This window comes from Microcaecilia unicolor, chromosome 2 (assembly GCF_901765095.1).
Source record: "Microcaecilia unicolor chromosome 2, aMicUni1.1, whole genome shotgun sequence".
NCBI lineage: Eukaryota > Metazoa > Chordata > Amphibia > Gymnophiona > Siphonopidae > Microcaecilia > Microcaecilia unicolor.
Genome location: NC_044032.1, coordinates 149,837,900 through 149,863,615, shown reverse-complemented (window position 1 = coordinate 149,863,615; position 25,716 = coordinate 149,837,900). Strand labels below are relative to the sequence as shown.

Genomic DNA, 25,716 nt, shown 5'->3' with positions numbered 1-25,716 from the left:
GTTAGTGACCACTGGGGGAGTCCGGGGAGGTCATCCCCAATTCCCTCCAGTGGTCATAAGGGCAGTTGGGGCACTTTTTTGGGACTTGTTTGTGAGAAAAAAGGATCCAAAAAAGGTAACCCAAAATCGCGGTCAAAATGCCTTTTTTTTCGATTATCAACTAAAGACGCCCATCTCTCCTCATCTGATAACCACACCCCAGTCCCGCCACCACCACGCCTCCGACACGCCCCCATCAACTTTATTCGTTTCTGCGACGGAGTGCAGTTGGAAATGCCCAAAATCGCTTTTGATTATACCGATTTGGGCGCCTTTGCGAGAAAAACGCCCATCTCCCGATTTGGGTCGAAATATAGGCGTTTTTCTTTTTCGATTATAAGCTGGCTAGTGTACCTGAATGTAAATCATCTTGTGTGCGCTAAAATATTTCTCAAATAACCTAAATTGTTATTGGGGTGCTCAGTTCTAAGATATTGATTAGCTGATATTCAGTCTGTGGTGGTCAGTGTTGGCATAATTAGCCTCAAATATTCAGTGCTGGCCATGTCCAGGCATCGGCACTGAATATCTGAGCCTAACTGAGATGGCTGTGACCACCTAAGATTATGCAGGTCCCAGCTGATATTCAGCAGGGGCCTGCATAAGACTGGCCAGGACCCAATCCCTTCTCCCACCCCACACCCATTCCAGATGAGGTTCATATGCCTCCTCCAAACCCCCTGACATGGTCTATAGCCCCCTCTCAGACACCCCCCCCCCCCACACACACACATACACATAGGTCCACATCCCCGTCCCCCACCTAATACTCAAGATAGTCTGCCTTCACAATATGGCTGTCATGACCTCTAGAGGCAGCCTTGAGGTACTACCAAAGTACAGCAAGTGTCACAACAACCATATTGTGAAAGCATCTGCTAGGGGCAAGAGTGAGTGGGTTTTGTTCCTGCCTCCATCACCCCACTGGACCACCAGGGAATGTCAGGTAGGCCTGGCAGGCGGGGATGGGAGGGGGTGTGGACTTATGGGTGGAGGGGTTATGAGAGGGGACCATGAGCCACGTTGGAAGGAGGGTGAGTGGGAGGGGGATTGAAGGGTGAGTGGAAGGGGGATTGTAGGGAAATTACCAAAAAAAAATTTTATGTGGGTCTGCAAGGCTAAGCAGCTGAAATTTATTTCGGCTGCTTAGCTATACAGATCTCGGCACTGAATATTGCATGCACTTGCATAAATACTGGCCCCTCCCTAACAGCGCCCCCTGTACCGCCCCTGACCTGTCCACTTTTAACATAGATAGAGCCAATATTCAGTGGCACTGACCTGTTTAGTGCCACTGAATATCGGAGGTTAGGCAGCCACAGACAATTTAAATGGCCAAGAACCTGTTCTGGCTGTTTAAGTCGTTTTGAATATTGGGTCCTTAGTTTTTATGCTCACCAGTCTGTTTTTCTTTATATTTATTTTTAAGTACATATTTTTCTTATTGTTATCATCCTTTGAAATATTTACCTTTCTACATTTATTTCTCTCTTGGAGTGGCTCTTTGGTTATTTGTGTGCAAGACACAAGACATCTGTTTCTAAAAAAAATAAGAAACAAAGTTATTCATATTATTTCTTTTAGTTTATTCTGGAAGAAGAAGACTGTTTCTTGGACTCTGCTTTCGCTTTTTAACATGCGAGCATATCGGCACTGCTCTTTCTCAGTCAATTCATTTGGATGCTTTTTCTGCACATATGTTAATTTTTTTCCTGTTCATTTCTGGTTAAATATTAGTTTAAATGAAACTGCAGTTCTATCTCAAGTCAGCGTTCCCACTGCTGGGCAGTTTACTCCTGCCTCAGCACTATCTAATGAGAGAATACCTGATCCCAGCATCTGAGAAAAAAGTGGATTTGCCTACTGAGGTCTTTTTTCTCCACTTGTTATTAATATTGATGGACATTGAGTTGTGCACAGTCAGAGGGGTGTGTTGGTAGCCTTTTGAGAAACATATTGAATAAGCATGATTTTCTACATCAGTGATTCCAGCTCGTGTGATTGTTGGTCTTAAAATCTATTTTTGAGCTAACATGGCCATACTGTGGAAAACGGGTTTAGGTTTCATAGATAGCCAACGAGATGAACTGTTAAAAGCGCCATCTCACTCAGTGGGGAATGTTTCCCTTCCACCTAATTTGGATGTGGTCTAAATTATCGGATGGCTCAGCAATTAATTAGACTTGAATTACACAGTGCCTCCTTGGTCAACTATTGTAAAATTGAGATTTCAAGTGGGTTAAGGATACATCTTGCACCTAAATTATTTACGGACGACCCAGTGATTGTGGAGAACTTTATTAGAAGAATACAGCTCTGATGTATTTTGACATAAACTGGCAAATAGACGGGTCTTTCCTGCTGGATTTGATAATGAGGTTGGAATCTTTGTTTGCTAGTTCGCCATTTTGAAGTATGTGGAGGCCCTTGAACAGAAGTATTTCCCCTGATGCAGCTATGCAAAACAGGGATTCCTTATTGGTTACAGTTTAATGGATTACAGTGGACATATTGACTGGATTTGGGTGACATCAAGATAAGAACAGATTGATATTTCATGTATTGAAAGTTTTGATGTACATTCCTTTGTCCCTGTTACATGACTACAGCACTTCACTCTGTTTTTTGTATTTTTGTGGAGTTTTTTTTGACCCGTGACGGTTGTACTCCCTAACTCTATGTCAAATTAAAGAGTGTGGGTTTGCCTAGTGAGGTCTTTTTTCTCCAATTTTTATTAATATTGATGGACATTGAGTTGTGCACAGACAGAGGGGTGTGTTGGTAGCCTTTTGGGAACCATGTTCAATAAGTGTGATTCGTATAGTATTATCAGTGGTGCCCAGGATACAAATAGCACCACTGACTATATGAATAGTTTGAAATGTCTAGATTAGATTTTTTACGTTATTCCTCAGTGTCTTTTCCCTTCCGTAAATCTGGTTGTATTAGCAACACCCAGTGGCTGATGGAATGTGTGTCCTGCTCCTCATCCAAGTAGGCTCCCACTTCCAGATGTGCGTCAACACCAGAGCACAACAATATGGACTGCTGGCTCAGTGGCTGCTTTTGCTGAACAGTGGGCACTAAACAGTGTGCTCTGCTCTTCCCTTTTAAATTTATGTCTTGTCTTTTTACATTCAACTCTCCCCATTGCATTGTTTTGCATTTATGATGTAAAATATTAGACACATCTAGATGACGAACTGAAGTTATATAAGTACGTAAGCACTACCACACTGGGACAGACCAAAGGTCCATCAAGCCCAGTATCCTGTTTCCAACAGTGGCAAATCTAGGTCACAAATACCTGGCAAGATCCTGAAAAAGTTCAATACATTTTATGCTACTTATCCCAGAAGAACCTTTAGATACAACACGATACTGAACTATCATCAAAAAGTATAATACTCAAACACCAATGATAGTCAGGAGTTCACTTTGGTACGTCACAATATTAACATACATTTAGTTTATGGGGAAAAGTAAGTCTCATAAATACTCAAGGGCTTTTTGTCCCTTAAATTGGAATATTGGCCCAATGATATCTGCTTGTAATCATTGACTAATCCCCCTCCAACCAAATGTTTCAATTTTTCTAATTTTACGTGTAATTTCTTTGGTTTATGGGTTGTCTTATAGCCCTCCTCTGTTCATAACTTATGGTGGCAAGAAAATTGATCAAACCACCCTGCAACCAGCCAAACTTATATATATATATATATATATATATATATATATATATATATATATATATATATATATATATATATATATATATATATATATATATATATATATATATATATATATATATCCAGGCAACAGAACCCCGACAGGCACCCGCTTTGCTGAACACTTTGTCAAGGGGTCGAGTTGGATCTTTCTGTGATGCTGGTGCTGTCCTAAAAGAGAAAGGGTAACAGTCAAAACCCACGTGTATAAGTGAACATTATAAAACTCCTCAAAATCAGCATGTACTTACTGGATGCAGATCATTACATCATGCGTGTCACCTACTGTTTGAAAAGATGGTGGCAAACCGGAAGTGATGGGTAAGTGAAACTTAGACTCAGCTGGAATTTGACAACCGGATGCACCCAATTACATGTAACAACCCCAGCGCATATGCGTATTAAGACCTGCGGGTTCCATAGTATTCAGATGATAGATCCAAAATAATTATTTCTGTGACATTATCCTGTTTATATCACCCCCCCCCCCCCCGAAGTGGTCAATAGTCATGCACCATAGGTCATTGAAAACGTGCATGAGAAACACAATGTTGTACAAGCGGAGCCCTGATCAAGCATTGCATGATGCGGGAGCGATGTTCTACCATGCTAGTGTGAAGTGATCTTGTGGTTTTCCCTATATAGATTTTATTGCATGGGCATTTAATAAGGTAAATAATTCTGGGAGTTGAGCAGGTGGTATAGTGTTTCAATCTATAAACCTTATTGTTTGTCTCATTCTTAAAACTGTCTGCCTGGATGGTTATAGGGCATGTACTACAATTGTGCTTGTTGCATTTAAAGTGACCTACTAATGGACTGTCAACCTGTGATTTGTGCTCCATTGGTAACACAGCAGGACTCAATATTTCTTTGAGGTTTTGCATACGAGAAAAAGCTATCCTCAGTTCCTGATCTGCAAAGGCTGGGTGTGTGCGTAGTACATCCCAATATTGTTTAATAATGCCAACGGTGGGATATCCTTTCATCTAATTTCAAGCCTTCGACTCGGTTAGAGCTAAACAGTTCGGCATTGGTTGAATATTGCAAATCTGAACACATCCCGAGGGGATTACGTATGTTAAAAGGGCCCCAGATTTTCAAGGAACTGCCGGAATTCATCAACAAATGGGACATGATATTAAATAAATGTTCCCTAGACTTAATGCTGCTGATCATCGAACATTCCTGGGCACTTTGATACAAGAGAAAGACTTGCTTGACAGAGAATTAAACAGACTTAGGGAGGGAATTTCCCCTCAAGTCTTTGACCAATGTCACCAATTATTAAAAGATACCTTGGAGACATTTAGGGACACTATTTATTCATAAGTCCAAAATGAAGAAACTTATGAGAGACAGAGAAGATTACAAACAGCAACGTGTGTATCCTTGGATGCAAACCAAGCCGGACAATCCTGCCTCCCCAGATGGTATGACAGATAATGCAACAACAATTAAAACAGTAACATTCAAGGCGTTCCAGTTTCTAGATAGTTCTTCCAGTGGAAGTGACCCTGATGATTTTTTAGAGGGCTGCTGGACAAGGAGACCGAGAGGCAGAAGACGAGGGAGAGCATCCAATCATGGACAACCCAGGACTCGTCCTAAATTTATCAGACATCACATTAACTCCTACGGGCATAGCAGTATTATCCAAAGGGTTTTCATATGTGCCAGCAAAATGGTTTGATCCGTTTCAATTTCAAATTGACTTAGAAAAATTTGTCCGTACTCTACAATTGAGGATATATTTCAAAGCCCAAATGTTTGAATATGATAAATCAAGGGTTAAACCAAAGTCGCAATGGTCACCACCCATCCCAGTGGACCCTGTGGTTCAAGTATTTAAGAGATTGGTCCTCAGGGACATACATGCACACTTTAAAATGTGTCGCCCTCCTGACAATTTGACAAGGGAAGAAAGACAAGCACTGTTTTCCCTCCACAACAATCCAAACATCGTTATAAAATGAGTCGATAAAGGGGGAGCGATTTGTAGTGCTGAACAAAGGTGACTACATCAAAGAAGCCAAATTACACCTCACGAATGGACAAGTCTATCGTGTGCTGGATCAGGATACAAACACCAGACTGCAAGCGACTATATTAGATCTGACAAAAGCAGATGTGGAATCTGGGTACCTGACAACTAAGGAGTACAAGTTTCTAAACACTGCATACCCTGACATTTGGTTGGAGGGGGATTAGTCATGGTTGCAAGCAGATATCATTGGGCCAATATCCCAATTTATGGGACAACAAGTCCTTGAGTATTTATGAGACTTACTTTTCCCCTTAAACTAAATGTATGTTAATATTGTGATGTACAAAAGTGAATTCCTGACTATCACTGGTGTTTGAGTATCCCAGAAATGAGCAGTGGATTTTCCCCAAGTCAATTTAATAATGATCTATTGACTTTTCCTTTAGGAAACCATCCAGACCTTTCTTAAACCCCGTTAAGCTAACCGCCTTGTTGAATTCATGGCTCCTCCCACTACTAGACTGAGAGCAATTTGTACTGGCCTAAAATAGACCTTCTTTCCTTTAAGAAGTTCAGGAAGTCAATGTAGTAAAACCAAGAGTCCAGTTCATATTTTTTTTTATTTTAAGAGCAAATGAAAACTTGCAAAAAGTTTTAATTGACTATGATGCTACATTCACTTTATGGGACCACATTCATTCTCCTAATTGACTATTTCCTGTCTTTAAATGTCTACTTATTCATGTATGCCACTTTTATCTCCCTTTATTGGCTCTGCAATCACCACATTATCTTTTGCCTCAAAATCAATTGGCATTTTTATGGAAATATTTAGCAAGATGTTTGGTTTAGTGAGAGTGGCACCTAGAATATAGGGCTGTCACATTAAATTGTGACAGCAAAGATAACTGCAGCCTTCAGCGATTCACCAAGGTTTAAAGTACTGGTGCATATATTTAAATGATCTCATTTTGTGTGTTTTATTCATGTGGATCTCTAATAATTTACCAAGTGTATCCAGCAGTGCATAGAGGTGTAGATGCAGAGAATAAATGTGATTGTTAAAATAGAACATATGTCAGATACAAATACAAATATGTGTGCTTATAATTTAGGAAACCGATTATATTACTGTAAATAGAAACTGAGAGCAAATAAGGACCACAAGGTTCATCTTTAGTGCTCGAGGGCTCCAATGGGACAGGCTTTTTAAACATCCCTAATGAATATGTATGAGAGATTTGCATACCTACTGCTCCATGATATACAAATCTCTCTCATACATACGGGGGTATCCTGAAAACCTGACCCATTGGTAGCCTTCAAGGATTGGGAATGAACTCCACTGGCCTACCCAATCTGTGTTAACAGTCACCTTTAAACTAAGTGATATGGTAGTACAGTTGCCGAGGAAAACAAATGCAGAGTGGAAGAAAATCCAATCAAAGAAACCAGTCAGAACTCACGGAATGAGAACTACTATCTCTATCTCTTATTTTGACTTTGTGTTATTTTCAGTGCTCCAGTAGTATCATATGCTCAATAGAACATCAGCATATCGACCCCTGATGAAGGCTTTATAGCCGAAACACGGACCGTGTAGGGTCCTAATAAAGTCTATTTGGAGTTCTCATTCCGTGAGTTCTGACTGGTTTCTTGGATTGGATTTTTTTCCACTCTGCATTTGTTTTCCTTGATGGATTTGTGGAAGGTGTGAACCCCTTCTTTTTTTTCTTCAGGACAGTTGCCGAGACATGCTGTGGAATTGTTTTAAAAGACACTGCAAACTGACCTCTTTCTTTTTCTTGCACTAAACTGGGTACCTTGCATCTCCATATAGCAAGGTCATTCTGATAATTGAGAGGGTAATAGACAAAGCTGGCAATTCTATAAATCGACTCCAACAATCAGGTGCCCCAATTCTGTGTGCTTAGTGCCTTCTGTCTCGCTGCACCCTACGCCTGGAATAAACTTCCTGAGCCCCTACGTCTTGCCCCATCCTTGGCTACCTTTAAATCTAGACTGAAAACCCACCTCTTTAACATTGCTTTTGACTCGTAACCACTTGTAACCACTCGCCTCCACCTACCCTCCTCTCTTCCTTCCCGTTCACATTAATTGATTTGATTTGCTTACTTTATTTTTTGTCTATTAGATTGTAAGCTCTTTGAGCAGGGACTGTCTTTCTTCTATGTTTGTGCAGCGCTGCGTATGCCTTGTAGCGCTATAGAAATGCTAAATAGTACTAGTAGTAGTAGTAGTAGTAGGATGGAGGCTAATCATCTAAAACTGAATGTCATCAAGACTCAGATTCTGATTTTATCTAGTCATTTGTGTTCTGATGTACCAGATCTATTTTTATTTGAGACTGATGCTGTTCCTATTGTTAATGGTCTTTGTAATTTAGGAGTTATTGTAGATTCATCATTGACCATGTGCAGAAAATTATTAAGGATTTTTTCAAATTAAGAGCCCTGTTTACTAAGGCATGCTAGTGTTTTTAGCGTACGGTAATGCTAGAGACACCCATATATTCCTATGGGTGTCTCTAGCATTAGCGCACGCTAAAAACGGCTTCGTAAACATGGCCCTAAGATTCGTTAGGAGATTGAAAGGAGAACCAGGATGGCGTCTTGATGGGAGGATGTGGCAAGAAGTGCTCAGAAATGAGGAAAAAGTGTAAGGGGAAGACTAGGGATTTTCCCTCTGAATCTAACTTAAGTAGAGGAGTGTGGTAGCCGTGTTAGTCCACTCTTAAGGTTATCAATAGAAATCAAACAAAAGAAAACATGGAAAAGAAAATAAGATGATACCTTTTTTATTGGACATAACTTAATACATTTCTTGATTAGCTTTCGAAGGTTGCCCTTCTTCGTCAGATCAGAAATGAGCAAATGTGCTAGCTGACAGTGTATATATATAAAGTATATAAGTGAAAACATTCAAGCATTACCATGACAGTCTGACAGGGTGGGAGGATGGGGGTGGGTAGGAGGTATGCATGGGGACATCAAAGCATATCATTGATATTCTAACAGGATGGGTGTGGATAGGTGAGGGGTGGGGTGATCAACAGAGACATACAGGTTTATGCTTTATAATGGGCTAGGAACCCCAGATCCTTGTTAAGGACCTGCATACTGCTGTGATGGAGCTGGGTATGGCATTTGAGGCTGGCATACAGGCTGGAAAAAAGTTGTTAAAGTTGTTTTTATTTTGGTGGGAGGGGGTTAGTGACCACTGGGGGAGTCAGGGGAGGTCATCTCTGATTCCCTCTGGTGGTCATATGGTCATTTAGGGCACTTTTTTGGGACTTGTTCATGAAAAAAAAGGGTCCAAAAAAAGTGGCCCAAATTCTCGCTAAAAACGCCTTTTTTCGATTATCGGCCGAGAGCGCCCATCTCTCCTCAGCTGATAAACACGCCCCAGTCCCGCCTTCACCATGCCTCCAACACGCCCCCGTCAACTTTGCCCGTTTCCGTGACAGATTGCAGTTGAAGACGCCCAAAATCAGCTTGTCTATTAGATTGTTTTTTGTCTATTAGATTGTAAGCTCTTTGAGCAGGGACTGTCTTTCTTCTATGTTTGTACAGCGCTGCGTATGCCTTGTAGCGCTATAGAAATGCTAAATAGTAGTAATAGTAGTAGTAGTAGATTATACCGATTTGGGCGCCCACGGGAGAAAGGCGCCCATCTCCCGATTTGGGTTGAAATCTGGGCGTCTTTCTCTTTCAAAAATAAGGTGGATTGTGTTGTCATTGCAAGTAGTATACCATGCCATACTTTGTATTGTTGTTCGAATATTTTTACTGCTCTAATTGCCTATTGCTCATGTTTGATCTATTCTTACTGTACACCGCCTTGAGTGAATTCCTTCAAAAAGGTGGTAAATAAATCCTAATAAATAAATACTAAGACAACTACAGAGAACCTGACAAGTGTATGGGCTAGATTGGATAAATTAGAGGGTCAGGCTACCAACTTGTGGAAAGTTCAGTCCATTATTGTGAAAGATAAAATGCTGATTGCTAGACATTTAGGGGCCCTTTTACCGAGCCACAGTAGGGCTACTGCGGGCTTGGCGCATATCAATTTGGCCTTACCGCCAGGCTTCCGCATTGCATTTCTGGCACTCCAAAATTATTTTTTAGCGCTGGGGGCTTATCCAATGGTAATCGCTGCCCAGTTACCGCAAAAGCCCTTACCGCCTCCTATTGGGCCCCCCCCCCCCCCCCCCCCCCCCCCCCAGGAAATGGATGCACAGCAAGTGCTACACTTACCACAGCACCATTTCCATTTTTTAAAAAAAGTCCTTTTACCGGTAGTGGTAAAAGGAGGCCTTGGCACACAGCAAACCTGCATGCTGATGCCACGTGAAAATATGGAAAATTCTTTTAGGTATTACTACTACTACTATTATTTAGCATTTCTATAGCGCTACAAGGCGTACGCAGCGCTGCACAAACATAGAAGAAAGACAGTCCCTGCTCAAAGAGCTTACAATCTAATAGACAAAAAATAAAGTAATCAAATCAATTAATGTGTACAGGAAGGAGGAGAGGAGGGTAGGTGGAGGTGAGTGGTTACAAGTGGTTAAAGAGTCAAAAGCAATGTTAAAGAGGTGGGCTTTCAGTCTAGATTTAAAGGTGGCCAAGGATGGGGCAAGACGTAGGGGCTCAGGAAGTTTATTCCAGGCGTAGGGTGCAGCAAGACAGAAGGCGCGAAGTCTGGAGTTGGCAGTAGTGGAGAAGGGAACAGATAAGAAGGATTTATCCATGGAGCGGAGTGCACGGGAAGGGGTGTAGGGAAGGACGAGTGTGGAGAGATACTGGGGAGCAGCAGAGTGAGTACATTTATAGGTTAGTAGAAGAAGTTTGAACAGGATGCGAAAACGGATAGGGAGCCAGTGAAGCGACTTGAGGAGAGGGGTAGTATGAGTAAAGCGATCCTGGCGGAAGACGAGACGAGGTATCTTAATCTGCATTTTCTAAATTTCCCAAAACACCCCATATTATCATCTGGAGAAATTCAAAAGAAATATATGTTGCTTCCTGTTGCTTCAAAAACATTACCTGAGGAAAGAAGGAATGCTTCCAAGGTTGGAGTTAATTTAACTCAAGATAGTTTGGATCTAGTGGGGTATTTGGACAATTCTGAGACAGAAATAGTCAGTCGAGTCACCCTTTTTGCTACATTTATATTTCCTCAAGATTATGATCATGTTTTGAGATTATTTTTCAAGCTTAAACGTGGAATATATGGCACAAAAGATCTGGGTTTTTGCCCAGGTCTTACCAATATCCAGGGCTAATTCAAAATGTGCTAGCTGCTAGAGTTTATGCGGGATCCAGCCGATTTTCAGCTGAAACCCACATAAGACACTTATGTAGGCCCCAGTTGAATATCGGCCAGGACCTGCATAAGTGGAATCAGCTGTCTTAACCCTTCCAATATCCCCCCACCCCAGGCCTACCTGGAATATCCCTGGAGGTCTAGGGAGTCCTTTGGGCAGGTGTGATGCCCACTCCTTCCTGTTATGGGTCCGGACTCAAAATGGCTGCCATGACCACTGGCAGCAGTCTTGCTAACTGGTTAAGTACCAGCTCCTGCCTTATAGAAATGCCCTTCAAATATATAGTTAGGCAGAATAGTTTCAGTCCATCCTCACTCTGCGTAGCACCATTCAGATAGTGCTGAAGTTTCTAAAGGGTTTTTGGTGGCACTATCCATATAGGGGGCAATTCTATAACTGATTGCAACCTAGGCACCCAAATTACGTGGGCTGTGACCCAGTCTATCAGAGCATTTATATGTGGAAGTGTTCTTATAGAATAGTAGCATAATTTGGTGTCAGCACTAGGTCAGACCAGTGGTTCATCTAGCCCAGAATCCTGCTTCCAACAGTGGCCAATGTAGGCCACGAGTACCTGGCAGAAACTCAAATAGTAGCACCATTCCATGCTACCAATCCAGGGACAAGCAGTGGCTTCCCCATGTTCATCTCAATAGCAGACTATGGACTTTTTCTCCAGGAACTTGTCCAAACCTTTTTAAAACCCAGATACGCTAACCGCCATTGCCACATCCTCCGGCAACAAGTTCCAGAGCTTAACTAGTCTTATTTCCTCCTATTTGTTTTAAAAGTATTTCCATGTAATTTCACTGAGTATTCCCATGGCGTAAGTGCATGCACCTAAACGTGACAGATATGTGCATAAATTATAGTATTCTGTAAGTTATGCATGCAAATTTTAGATGCTCCCATATCCCACCTGTGCTCCTCCCCCAGTGATCGTCTCCTTGCATTTACACACTAAGGCAGTGGTGTGTGTAACTTATAGAATACTGCTAATTATCAAGCTAACACTGATGCACGTAACAATACCATTCATGTGTGTTAAGTGCTGGCTTTCTATAACGTGCACACAACGGGCACCCAAATTTAGGCGACTTGTTCTAGAAGGAGGGGATTAGTGCTGCTGAAAATTCATAGACAGAATGTTTCCCAAGTAGCAGTGAACAATTATCTTGTTAAGTGGGATCATAATCTTCAGACAGTGAAACCTTCTGGCTTAAGCTTTGTCATTTTAACCCAGTTCTACTATAGCATGACAAATCCTAATCTATGCATATTTTTTGTTCCTGTTTTATATTTGTTGCATCTGTAGGCCAGGGCTTCTCTACCCAGTCCTCGGGACACACCTAGCCAGTCAGGGTTTCAGGATACTCACAATGAATATGTATGAGATAGATCTGCATACAAAGGAAGTAGTGCATGCAAATCTACCTCATGCATATTCATTGTGGGTATTCTGAAACCCTGACTGCTTGGGTATGTCCTGAGGACTGGGTTGAGAACCCCTGTTGTAGACAAACACATGTGTTGGATTCCAGTTGCTTAATCATTGCCCCAGCCTATATCTTGCTCTATCTGTATAGATTCACATACATATATAAATAAAATTTGTGTGATCATAGGATCCAACCCTGAATATACTCAAGGAGTTTGCTCAATATTATGGGTGCTCAAGCAGCCACAGAGGTGGTTGCTATGTGTGCGATCCAGTAACCTTCTCATAAAGCAACCATTATACAAACTTCTAGAAAGCATTCCATTTATTGACTGGCTTTTCCATGCATGCAGGTGAGACAGGCAGTGTGTACTTTAACCTGGGAGGAAAACTGCTTGCTGATTGAGAACATTTTGTTTCCAGGTGCCAAATTGACCTTTCGGCCCTTGGTAAAGAGCAGACTCACAAGCTAGAGTTGCCACTGCAAGAAGGAGAAGGATGTCTGGTGCTGCTGGTCACCCTGACTGCCTCTGCTGCTATCAGTATCGCCGACCTCCCACTCAGCTCCTTAGAGCATAGGAAACAGCAAGAGGAAGTTCTGCAGCGATACGTATGTGGTACCTCTTTTGCTGTTTTGAACTGTTACATCACGCTCTGTTTGCTTTTCAGATAACCCAGATGAGAAGAAGGTAACTTGATTTTTGAATCCCTATAACTGTGTATATTTATTGCCCTTATTAAAAATCAGAGCCATCTCAAGGGATAGTGGCAACCTAAGCCAACTTAACCCACCACATCATATCACTTCCAGCGTCCCCTCCCTCCTTCCCCCCTGTAGGTGCGGTATTTCTCCTTCCCTTGGGCCAGCATCTCTCCCCTCCCCTCTCCCCCAGTCTAGTCTCTCTTTTCCCCTTCTCTGTGCCCTTCCCCACATACTGCTCCCCTCACTCTCCCACAGTCCTGTAAAGTTTACATTGGTTGCCAACAGAAGCAGCATGACAGGCTACCTTTGGGTCTTTCCTCTGCTGTGTCCTACCCACAGGAAATTGCATCAGAGGAGGCAGGACGTGGCAGAGGGAAAACCCAAGGGCAAGTCAGAGGTAACCTATCATGCTGATGCTGCTTCTGCTACTGGTGACTTACCACAGGGGAGTGAAAGAGGTGACGGAGCAGTGCTGGACCCGTTGGGAAGGGGTAGAGAGAAGGGGAGTGACAGGACCCGGGGAGCAGGGGAAGAAAAGGTTTAACCCGTAGACCATATGAGGTCAGGGATGGATATTTGGCACCCTTAATCGTCAGTGCCCTTGGCCAGAGCCTCACCCAGTCAAATGGTTAAATCGCCCTGCAGACATTTCTAAATGATTTGGGGGCCGATGCACTAAAGTGCACTGTATTGGCTGTACATGTGCTGTTTATCAGGCTTTTTCACAACACAGGTTACTAAGACACAAATATAGCAAACATTTCCACAGATACACTGTCTGTACATGCAAATACAGGATACTTGCGTAAGGTATCTAAAAAACCCTCTGAGGTGTAGTTCAGATGTTTGCATTAATGTGTCTAAAGCATTTGGTATATGTATTTTATCATTTTGTTAATAGATAATGAGCTGATTTGCACAACTTTGCATATCTCTAGCATAGATTCCACAGTTAACAGGATTAAGCCCGCTTTTACTTAGGGAGTCTACTTGTGTAGAGTACATACACCCCTAATTCTATAAAAGTCACCGCAAATTTGGACATGTGCCCAATCTGCATGTGCAATTTAATTGAATAACAAGCTAATTAGCACCAATAATTGGCTTAATAGCAAGAAATTATTGGCACAAATTAGATTTAATTAGTATTTACTTATGCGCCTAAAATTTACGCATGATCTGAAAAAGGGGGCACGGAAATGGGACGGTCAAGCTCTAAGCTCTATAAAGAGGGAACATTGACTGCTTGTGTGAACTAGTCCATTGGATTAACATTGTTGTTGATAATGCAGGTCATTTTAGATATGTAAGTGACCAATGTGTGGGAATTGGTGCCATATACTTACGCCTGCTGAAACCTGGTGTAAATGCTGGACATAGCTGATGCTGACTTTGCATGCCTTGAAATCATTGGGAAAGAATGTCTAAAGCTATTCATAACTAACTGATGCCCTGACACTGTACAGACCAAGTTGACTGTTTATGAAGTTGTTCATTTAAGTTGATGTTCAGTAAAGCAAGTTGAAGCAAACACTTGAGACTGCTTGTACTAATCCGAGTGAGAGTGAACCTGAGAACAGACTACTCCTCGGCCTACCTGGATAAAGCCCAGCCCCAGCCTGCACCCTGCTCGACATCCTGAACTAATGTTTGTGCATCCTGGCCCCAGAGTCCTGACCCGAGGAGCTTAGCCGGTGCTTGTGAGCAGAGTGAGTGGGACCAGGGTTACACGCAGATAGATGTATAGGGCATAAGTCTATGAGAATGTGGGTCCTACTGGGGATGGTTCGGGCAGCCTCTTTTACAACAGCACAGAGGTGCTTATGTTGCCTTTATAAAACAGACTCAAAAAAAGCACGTTTGGACATTTTTATAGGTGCTTTCTTGAGGGGTCTTTACTAAACTTTAGTAAAAAGTGGACTTAGTGCTCCCTTGCATGGATTTTTCCCGTGCACTACAGCCATTTTTACCACAGTTGTAAAGGTCTAGATTCTGTATAAGACTCTTAAAATATTGGCACTGAAATAAAATACATGCCAAACGAATCTCATTGAATTCTTTGATTGGGTGACTGGAGAATTGAATCGTGGACGTGCTATAGACGTAATCTACTTAGATTTCAGCAAAGCTTTTGACACGGTTCCCCACAGGAGGCTCTTAAATAAACTGGACGCGCTGAAGATAGGACCCGAAGTGGTGAACTGGATTAGGAACTGGTTGACGGACAGACGCCAGAGGGTGGTGGTTAATGGAATTCGCTCGGATGAGGGAAAGGTGAGTAGTAGAGTGCCTCAGGGATCGGTGCTGGGGCCGATTCTGTTCAATATATTTGTGAGTGACATTGCTGAAGGGTTAGAAGGTAAAGTTTGCCTGTTTGCGAATGATACTAAGATTTGTAACAGAGTGGACACCTGGGAGGGAGTGGAAAACATGAAAAAGGATCTGCGGAAGCTAGAAGAATGGTCTAAGGTTTGGCAATTAAAATTCAATGCGAAGAAATGCAAAGTGATGCACTTAGGGAGTAGAAATCCACGGGAGACGTATGTGTTAGGCAGTGAGAGTCTGATAGGTACGGATGGGGAGAGGGATCTTGGGGTGATAGTATCTGAGGATCTGATGGCGACGAAACAGTGTGACAAGGCGGTGGCCTTAGCTAGAAGGTTGCTAGGCTGTATAGAGAGAGGTGTGACCAGCAGAAGAAAGGAGGTGTTGATGCCCCTGTATAAGTCATTGGTAGGGCCCCATCCAGAGTATTGTGTTCAGTTTTGGAGGCCGTATCTTGCTAAGGATGTAAAAAGAATTGAGGCGGTGCAAAGAAAAGCTACGAGAATGGTATGGGATTTGCGTTACAAGACGTTTGAGGAGAGACTTGCTGACCTGAACATGTATACCCTGGAGGAAAGGAGAAACAGGGGTGATATGATACAGATGTTCAAATATTTGAAAGGTATTAATCCACAAATGAACCTTTTCCGGAGATGGGAAGGCAGTAGAACTAGAGGGAATGGAGTGAGATTGAAGGGGGGCAGACTCAAGAAAAATGTCAGGAAGTATTTTTTCACAGAGTGGTGGATGCTTGGAATGCCCTCCCGCGGGAGGTGGTGGAGATGAAAATGGTAACAGAGTAAAAAAACATGCGTGGGATAAACATAGAGGAATCCTGTTCAGAAGGAATGGATCCTCAGAATCTTAGCCGAGATTGGGTGGCAGAGCCGGTGGTGGGAGGCGGGGCTGGTGGTTGGGAGGCTGGGGTAGTGCTGGGCAGACTACAGTCTGTGCCCTCAAAATGACAAATACAAATCAAGGTAAGGTATACACAGAATGTGGCACATATGTGTTTATCTTGTTGGGCAGACTGGACGGACCGTGCAGGTCTTTTTCTGCCGTCATCTACTATGTTACTATATGTTACTATCCTGCTTATAATCGAAAGAGAAAAACGCCTATATTGTGACCCAAATCGGGAGATAGGCGTCTTTCTCCCATGGGCGCCCAAATCGGTATAATCGAAAGCCGATTTTGGGCGTTTCCAACTGCAATCCGTCGCAGAAACGGGTAAAGTTGATGGGGGCGTGTCAGAGGCATGGTGAAGGCGGAACTTGGGCGTGGTTATTGGCCGAGGAGAGATGGGCGTCTTTAGCTGATAATCGAAAAAAAAGGCGTTTTTACCACGATTTTGGATCACTTTTTTGGACCCTTTTTTTTCACGAACAAGTCCCAAAAAAGTGCCCCAACTGACCAGATGACCACTGGAGGGAATCGGGGATGACCTCCCCGGACTCCCCCAGTGGTCACTAACCCCCTCCCACCAAAAAAAACCCACTTTACAAACTTTTTTTCCAGTCTGTATGCCAGCCTCAAATGCCGTACCCACCTCCATGACAGCAGAATGTGTTCTATCCTGTGACAGCCTTTCCCTGGTTCTAATGTGGCTCTCGGGTGAGTGTGACACCTTTTCTGTTAAGGGCACTGCAAAGTCACATCAGCAATGCATTGTGGTGGGTGTAGGGTATTGGGCTCCGTGATTCCACTAGCTTGTGCCACATGCTCACGATGTTGGTAGTTGGTAGGCTCTTCTCCCATGGTGCTTTTCCCTCTGCTGGGTTAGAGTGTGCCCTGTTTTGTTTCCGGTAGTCCATGAGGTAGTGGCCATTTTTGTAAGCCAGTTTTAGATCCCTTTCACGTGTTAGCCACGTTAGAGAACTTAGTTCTTACCTTGAATGTGGCTGAAAGAGGGCATTATACAGCATTCTGCCAGCTCTGACCTACTGCTAATCTCAGTACCAAGGAGACTCATTGCCAGTGGGGCACAACCTCTGATCTGCAGTTAACTGTGAGTAAGCGTGCTTCTTCCAATAAAGGACGTTTTTGGAGAGATTAGTCTTCAGGTGTCAACTGGTGTGCCAATGTTATACAGCAGCAACAAGTCCTAGAGGCCTGCATGTATGCAGGTCCCTGGAGCACTTTTAGTGGGTACCGCAGTGCACTTCAGCCAGGTGGACCCAGGCCCATCCCCCCCCTACCTGGAACACTTGTGCTGGTAAATAGGAGGCCTCCAAAACCCACTGTACCCACATGTAGGTGCCCCCTTCACCCCTAAGAGCTATGGTAGTGTTGTACATTTGTGGGTAGTGGGTTTTGGGGGAGGGGGGTTGGGTGCTCAGCACCCGTGGTAAGGGAGCTATGCATGTGGGAGCGTTGTCTGAAGTCCACCACACTGACCTCTAGGGTGCCCAGTTGGTGTCCTGGCATGTCAGGGGGGCGAGTGTACTACGAATTGTGGCCCCTCCCACGACCAAATGGCTCGGATTAGGACGTTTTTGAGCTGGGCGTTTTTAGTTTCCATTATCGCTAAAAAAACCAAACGCCCAGCTCAAAAACGTCCATTTTTTCGAAAATACGGTCTTTCCCGCCTCTTCACGTACGAATTTTCGGACATAGACGCCCATGGAGATAGGCGTTCGCGTTCGATTATGCCCCTCCACGTATAGCTACGTCATGCAAGGTTCCACGTTAGGAGTCACCAACCAAGAAAGGGATCTAGGTGTTGTCATTGATGATACGTTGAAACCTTCTGCTCAGTGTGCTGCGGTGGCTAAGAAAGCATAGAATGTTAGGTATTATTGGGAAAGGAATGGAAAACAAAAATGAGGGAATTATAATACCTTTGTATCGCTCCATAGTGCGACCGCACCTCAAATATTGTGTTCAATTCTGGTCACCGCATCTCAAAAAAGATATAGAGGAATTCGAAAAGGTGCAGAGAAGGGCAACGAAAATGATAAAGGGGATGGGACAACTTCCCTATGAGGAAAGGCTAAAGCGGCTGGGGCTCTTCAGCCTGGAGAAAAGTCGGCTGAAGAGAGATATGATAGAGTTCTATAAAATAATGAGTGGAGTGGAATGGGTAGATGTGAAGCGTCTGTTTATGCTTTCCAAAAATACTAGGACTAGGGGGCATGTGATGAAGCTACAAAGTAGTAAATTTTAAATGAATCTGAGAAAATGTTTCTTCATTCAACATGTAATTCAACTCTGGAATTCATTGCCAGAAAATGTGGTAAAGGCAGTTAGCTTAGCAGAGTTTTAAAAAAGGTTTGGACGGCTTCCTAAAGGAAAAGTCCATAGACCATTATTAAATTGGACTTGGGGAAACAATTTCTGGGATAAGCAGCATAAAATGTTTTGTACTTTTTTGGGGATCTTGCCAGATATTTGTGACCTGGATTGGCCACTGTTGGAAACAGAATGCTGGGCTTCTTGGACCTTAGGTCTGTCCCAGTATGGCAATACTTATGTACTTATGGACTAATAAATAAATGTTAATGCACATTTCAGCTTTTGAGTGCCCGCAGATCGATTTACACAAGTTAATGCGTAGTGTAATGGGCATTGCACACATTAAGGGGCCCTTTTACCAAGGCACAGTAGGCCTAACAGAGATCTACTGCATGGTAAAAGGGCACAATTGCAGGACACATTGAAGCATCCCGCGGCAGTTTGGCCATCAGCTCGCACTAGTCCTGCGGAAAAAATATATTTTTTATTTTTTGCTGTGGAAAGTGTGACTGGGGACAGAGAGTAGGCATGCCTGTGCTAATCAGGTAGCACAGGCACATTACCACTTGTTACCTAATTAGGAGGAGATTCTATATATGTTGTCTAAAAAATCGGCACTGAAATCAGTGCCAACTAAGCGTATTCTATATGCTTAGTTAACATTTCTGCGCCTATAACTGAATGCATCTATTAATGCCAGTGAAAACCTGGTGTAAATGTAGGTGTAATTTAGGCGCAGTGGGCCTTATTCTATAACTAGTGGAGGAGTGACCTAGTGGTTAGAGCACTGGTTTTGCAATCCAGGGTTGGCCAGTTCAAATCCCACTGCTGCTCCTTGCGATCTTGGGCAAGTCACTTAACCCTCCATTGCCTCAGATACAAACTTAGATTGTGAGCCCTCCTGGGACAGAGAAATATCCAGAGTACCTGAATGTAACTCACCTTGAGCTACTACTGAAAAAGGTGTAAGCAAAATCTAAATAAATAAAACTAGGCACCTAAATTATGAAACACCTATAACCACATCCCTTTTTGCATCTGCAAGTTAGAAGTTCCGTACACATCATTACAGAATACGCTTAGTGAGTTGTGTACCTAAATTCTAATCAGTGCCAATTGGTGCTCATTATTGCTTGTTAAGTGCTGTTATCAGTGCTCATTAGCTTGTTAAGCTAATTAAGTTAGAATCCACGCCGATTTTGGCGCCTAAATCTAAGCGCACCATATAGAATCCGGGGGTGAGCAGGAGCCCTTATCACCTCCCAAATAGGTAGGTGGTGGTAAGGGCTCTTGGTGGTAATGGCCACACACTAATGGGATAATTAGCATGTGGCCATAAAAAAAAAACATAACTCCGGCCATTTTTCAACCACACTAGAAAGTGGCCGGAGTGCACGGCAAGCCCACGTGCTGGCCACTTTCTAACATGCCTTCGTAAAAGGACCCCTTAACATTTTTAAGAGGCACTAGTAAAGACTAATGAATGCACAAACCTAGTTCTTCTGAATGTTAAGAGGAGTTAGAAGAAAGCAGTTTAGGTTTTATCCAACAGTTCTATTGTCCTGGGAAGGAATGAAACACTTTTCTAACATCGTTCACTTTAAGTAAAATCATTGCCCATATTTTTTTCAACTATCTTCAAACTGTTCTTGGATGGGGTACCTCTCCTCCTGCCCACAAGCAGAACAATTTTGTTTACATGAATATTTCTTTAACCCATACAGAGTTTTGCCCATAGTACAATGCATGTCTTATTTTTAAAACTAATCTTTCCACACAGGAGCATTAGTTAGGTTTGTTTGCAGGTGAGCCTGCAGTACCTTAGTTTAGGCCAATGTACAAGCAGTGCAAAGAATTCTGTTTTGTCCAAGACCAATGCTGCCACTGGACCACTGAATATCTGATGTAAGAAATTGTTTTTTTATTTTGTATTATTTTCCAAATTAAAAAAAAAATCTTCAATGTTATGTGTCTGATTTTGACCTTTAGTTTATTTTGTTCTTTTTTTTTCTTTTCTCCCTCATTTCTATTTTCTTTTCGTTTTTATTCATTCCTTTGTTACTCAGCCTCTCCTTTCTTTATCCCATCTCATGTCTCTCCTACTGTCTCACCTTTCTTTTCCTACTCTGCCTGGTTTTTAACCTCTTCTGTCTTCAGAACAACTGCTGTCCTCCCCCTCCTCCTCTTTTCTCAAGGAGCCTCTGCACTTTCTTCTCCCCAAAAGCTGTCTCTCTCCCTTCCACCTGCCCATTTCTTTTCCCTCCCTCCATGTGTTAACCTTCTCCAGCTCTCTCTGTCTTGCTTCAGCTCACCGAGGGCATTATTAATTAAAGTATTTTTTTCCTATTCTTTGTCTATGGGAGATAAGCTTTATGAATCACACCCCAGAGGGATCTTTATTTCTTTCTCTGGAGATGCTCTTTCCTTCCTTCCATTGTGAACTGTTTCTTCTTCCCTCCTCAGCGTCTTTCTTCCTTTACTGATCTCCCTACCCCTGTGTCTCTTCCATCTCTCTCTCTCCCTCCGTTCTTCCCTCCCCCCTTCCCCCTGTCTTGGCCACACAGTTTATTTGAACTTGATGCTGCTTGGCACTGACAGTGCCCGCTCCTGTTTCCATGGTGCTGGCAGGAGTCAGCAAGAGATATCAGGGGTTGTGTGTGTCCCCCTGACTGCTGGTTATAGGCGTATTCCAGTCCACCTTAAAGGGAACACAGTTCGACACTCAGTGGATGATGGCAAATACTAGAGTCACCTTGGTGCTCTCTGGGCTCCCTGAGAGTGAGACACACATAGGCAGTGCTGCCCAGTTCATCCAACTCCTGAATATTCAGAAATAGATCCATGCATTACCCAGCATCCCTGTATCCTGCAGTTCTACAGAAGCGTCAGAGGGGGGAGCTCTTGCTCCAGACCTGCTCACTACCAGAGACCTTCTTACTCAAGATACCACAAAAATACATTCTATTTCCACCTAAAATTACAACGCTTTTATTGTACAATGCTGCCAGGTGTTTAGAAGGCTTCTCCAGACACTCAGCCATTTAAGCCAGGCTCTGCCTAACAAAGAGCAGCTTCATAATTTTTTTTTTTTTTTAGTTTTTTTTAAATATTCTTGTTCTCTGACTGACATCCTTTCAATAAGTGAATTTAATAAAGATGTACCCTATCAGGCCACACAGATAACATGAAGTGCTCCTACTAATGCAGTACAATGTTCTTCAAACAGATTAGCAGGCTGCGGGCTTTGGCAAATGTATTCTGGTTATCTGTAGTGCATCAGCTGTCTGCTTGTACAACTCAGGCACCAATCACGTTATCAGAAACACGGTTTAATAGGGGTGAGTTGGCAAGGCTAAAGAAAACACACTTTCTAAACTGGCCGAGACCTGAGAGACCATGCTACATCTTTCAAGCATGCTTACAATTCCATGAATAATTTCTTTACTGCCTGTTTTTGAATGGTGTCCGCTGTTTCATGCTGTTAGAATAGGTCTCTGAATGTATTTGTGCTGGTTGTATTGAGTCAGAGGAGTGCAAGGGGTGTGATGTTGCTCCTGAATGCAACTTGCATAATACTTTTGCAGTGAGTGTTGGGTAAATGAGACAGTTTGCATGGTGAGGTAGTGTTTGAAGAAATTGGTTTTCAGCATTTTTTTTTCTCTTTTGGTGAGATGTCAGTCTTTCACTTCGCAGCTTCCGTGCCTAGCATATAATGTTTTTATTAAATTTAAATTCAGGGCTGCACCCTCAGTTCTTCTCTAGACTGCGCCCACCAGAGTGGCCAAAAACTGTGAATAAGTGGAGCTCATAATATATTTCTATACGATGAAGGTTAATAATTCCCCGGGACAACCAGGCATGCCTTTCTTTCTCAAGTATTTGATCACCGGGTGACAATGATCTGCAAACACTAGATTCAGAGACCGATGACAAAATCTTCTGCAACACTTCACAACAATATCTCCTGTATCCCCATTCTGCCACCCCCGAACATCTTTAGCTAGGTGTGCTATTCATTAACATTATAGTGCCAGTATGATGAAATTTGTCTGTATTTCGCTTTTCTTAGAAAATGTCTGCGATCCATATGATACATACATACATATTGCCATTTAGTTGTGGCTAAGACAGTTAATGAGCAAGTTGGCAGGTCCAGTGGCCCTAGAAGAATGGCTGGATCAGAGCCATTTAAGTATTTCTAACTGAACCACAGAGCCCTACAAATTAATCAGACAGCAAGGCTTGAACTGTTAATGTAAAACTGCCTTAAAAGATTATTAATACCTTATTTCCCCCCTCCCCAGGAGCAGAAGGGATAAGATCATTAATGGGGTGGCAGACCAAGAGAGATTGTATGACCTTTTCAGAGCGGGTGTGCTGACTCTGGGTCCCCCTTGTCATAGTTTAAAAACCAGAGGAGCTAGTTGAGTGCAGAAGTTGTTAGCATTCCATTTATATTATGACATTTCACAGTCATCCGATTTAATGTCCCTTGACCGGATTGTCCACCCTGAGACGATGGGTTTGAAATGTTATTTGGAGCATTGATAAAAGGTGAGCAGTTCTAAGATGACAGCAAGTCATAAGGCGGGTGCTGTGACATTAATTTTCTCCATAACAGAGATGGAATAAGACGTCACGGTGACAAGCTGTCAATCAGCTCTGGCCCCTCGGTGTATCTCCATGCCATAGGATGGGGGGTATTGCTTCTCCCATAATAGAGCTGAGCCGAGACGCTCTCCCTGACAGCTGCCGCAGTCCTACAGAAAATATATTATACAGCCTTTCATTAAAAAAAATAAAGAGGACTCATCTCCAGAGCATTTCAATCTTTTCCCATCTATCGAGGGCTGAAAGGATTCACAGCAAAACAGAGATTCCGCTCCTAGAAAGGGTTCCGGAAGGAAAAAAACGAAACCAGGTTTTCTTGGAAGCCCTTGACAGTAATCCTAAGTAACAAGGTGGCCTATATGCTGAGCAAGCATAGTTTAGGTGTGGGCTTTGCAAAACACCAGACTGGAGTTTTTTGCTTGCCAAAGGGGTTCTTCTGCCTGTAGCAAAGCAAGCAGTCAGAAGTGCAAATAAATGAACTCTACACACTTAGTCCTAACTGAGGGTTCACATAATAGGTGCCTGGTAGAGTGAGGAGAGGAGGGGTGAGTTAAGATGTTATTCCCTGTTTGCAGAATGCCCTAAGCTGCCTGGAACCTGGCATAGTATAGTCTACTAGTGTCTGCCTCAGTCACAACAAAATGGGTTGTGAATATCCCCAGCAAAGGATGGAGCTCGAAAGACATGCTGTGGGTTTTTTCCTTTCCTGTGGCATTGTAAAGGACAAACCAATCTTTGCTGCAAGTACCAACTCTGATCGTACACATTGATCCTTATTACAAGAGAAAGCAGTCTGTATGTCAAAACCTCTATCAAAATACAGATCTCTACACATCCATAGGACAACAGTTCAGCAGACCAGTGGAAGGTGATGTGTGGTCTCATTAGCCCTTCTGTCACCTGAGTACTTCAGAAAGGTCATCTGAGGACAAACAAATGTGAGAAAAGATTAACAGTTAATCTTGGTGATAAAATATTTTTCAAGGAAAAGAATCATGAAGCACGTGTGACCCTTCCCTACCTTACATTCCATATACCAATGTTATTTCTTCACTACAAAGAGGGAGCGGTCGCCGGGGACCTGTAAAGTTAATATTACAACATACTCCGATTGTCAGCATTCTCCTATTGCTAAGAAAAAGATGGTGCTGCTCTTTGTAGGCCTAACCTTTTTTGATGGGGATCTGTTATGCAAAACTAAGATTTTTTCCTGGGCACTGTGGCATATTTATAAGTTATGACAACATGTCCTCTGTTACCATGATGTTCAGCCAGTTCAAAGACACATGCAGAGCTGTGTGCTAGCCTTTCTGAGTGACTGGTTCTTATTCTTACTTTGCACGTGTAGGTGGCAGGGCCATTTCAACCTATGGTCCAAGTGAGGCACTGGCTCAGGGTGCCAAAATCCCAGTCCGGTCTACCTTCAGACTCCTAGAGGGATAGATGCCGGACTGGGATTTTGGTGCTCTTTATCACCAGTGCTCTGAGCCAGGAGGGCACTTGTGGGGGCACTTGAGAGGGGGGAAGATACTGGATCACAGGCGAGGGGGATGAAAGGAGTGATACCAGATTGCAGATGGGGGTGGGGAAGACGCCAATGGAAAAGTTGGCTCAGGGTGCCACAGTCCCTTGAACCAACCCTGGTAGGTGACCAGGCATCTTCTGCCGATCCCCTCTACCCTCAGCCCTACTAAAACAGCATGTCTGCATTGTGTCTGGTGCAGATCACTGCCAATAATGGAAATCTCTTCTGTTTTGGTTTCAGAACTTGATGAGGTCCTTTCAGAACATGAAGGATGTGGGCCATCTGCAGGTGAAGGTCATCCGAGCAGAGGGACTGATGGCAGCTGATGTTACAGGCAAGGAACAACAATAATAGACATTGAATTACTGTACATGTATTGAAGTGAAAGGGTGCTTAGAACGCTGCCCTTTTGTGGAAAATAAAATGGCTCCTTTGGAACCTAAAAAGTGCACCCATCAAACATAAATGCAGCAAAGTGTCACCTACGCACACATATGCCCTAAGCGCTATTCTGTAAGGGTACACATAACATATAAAAGCACTTACATGTGGGTGAAGCATGAATGGGGCATGGGTGTGTCTCCCACTGATATGCACCACTTACAGAATACTGTAAGTCAGTGCTTCTCAACCCAGTCCTTGAGGCATCCTTAGTCCCATCAGGTTTTTAGGATATCCACAATGAATATGTATGAGAGATTTGCATGCACTGACATGCAAATCTGTTTCATGAATATTCATTGTGGATATCCTGAAAACCTGATAGGACT

The 25,716-nt window shown here is 43.0% G+C and overlaps 1 protein-coding gene across 2 annotated transcripts in view; it reads left to right on the top strand.

The window, feature by feature from the left end:
- MCTP1 (multiple C2 and transmembrane domain containing 1) overlaps nucleotides 1-25,716 on the top strand; it is an 854,885-nt gene that overhangs the window by 445,935 nt on the left and 383,234 nt on the right. For both annotated transcript variants that reach the window (XM_030193396.1, XM_030193397.1), the window contains exons 8-9: nucleotides 12,972-13,158; nucleotides 25,187-25,280. In XM_030193396.1, coding sequence (XP_030049256.1) covers nucleotides 12,972-13,158; nucleotides 25,187-25,280 — 281 coding nt within the window. The remainder of the gene's footprint in view (nucleotides 1-12,971; nucleotides 13,159-25,186; nucleotides 25,281-25,716) is intronic.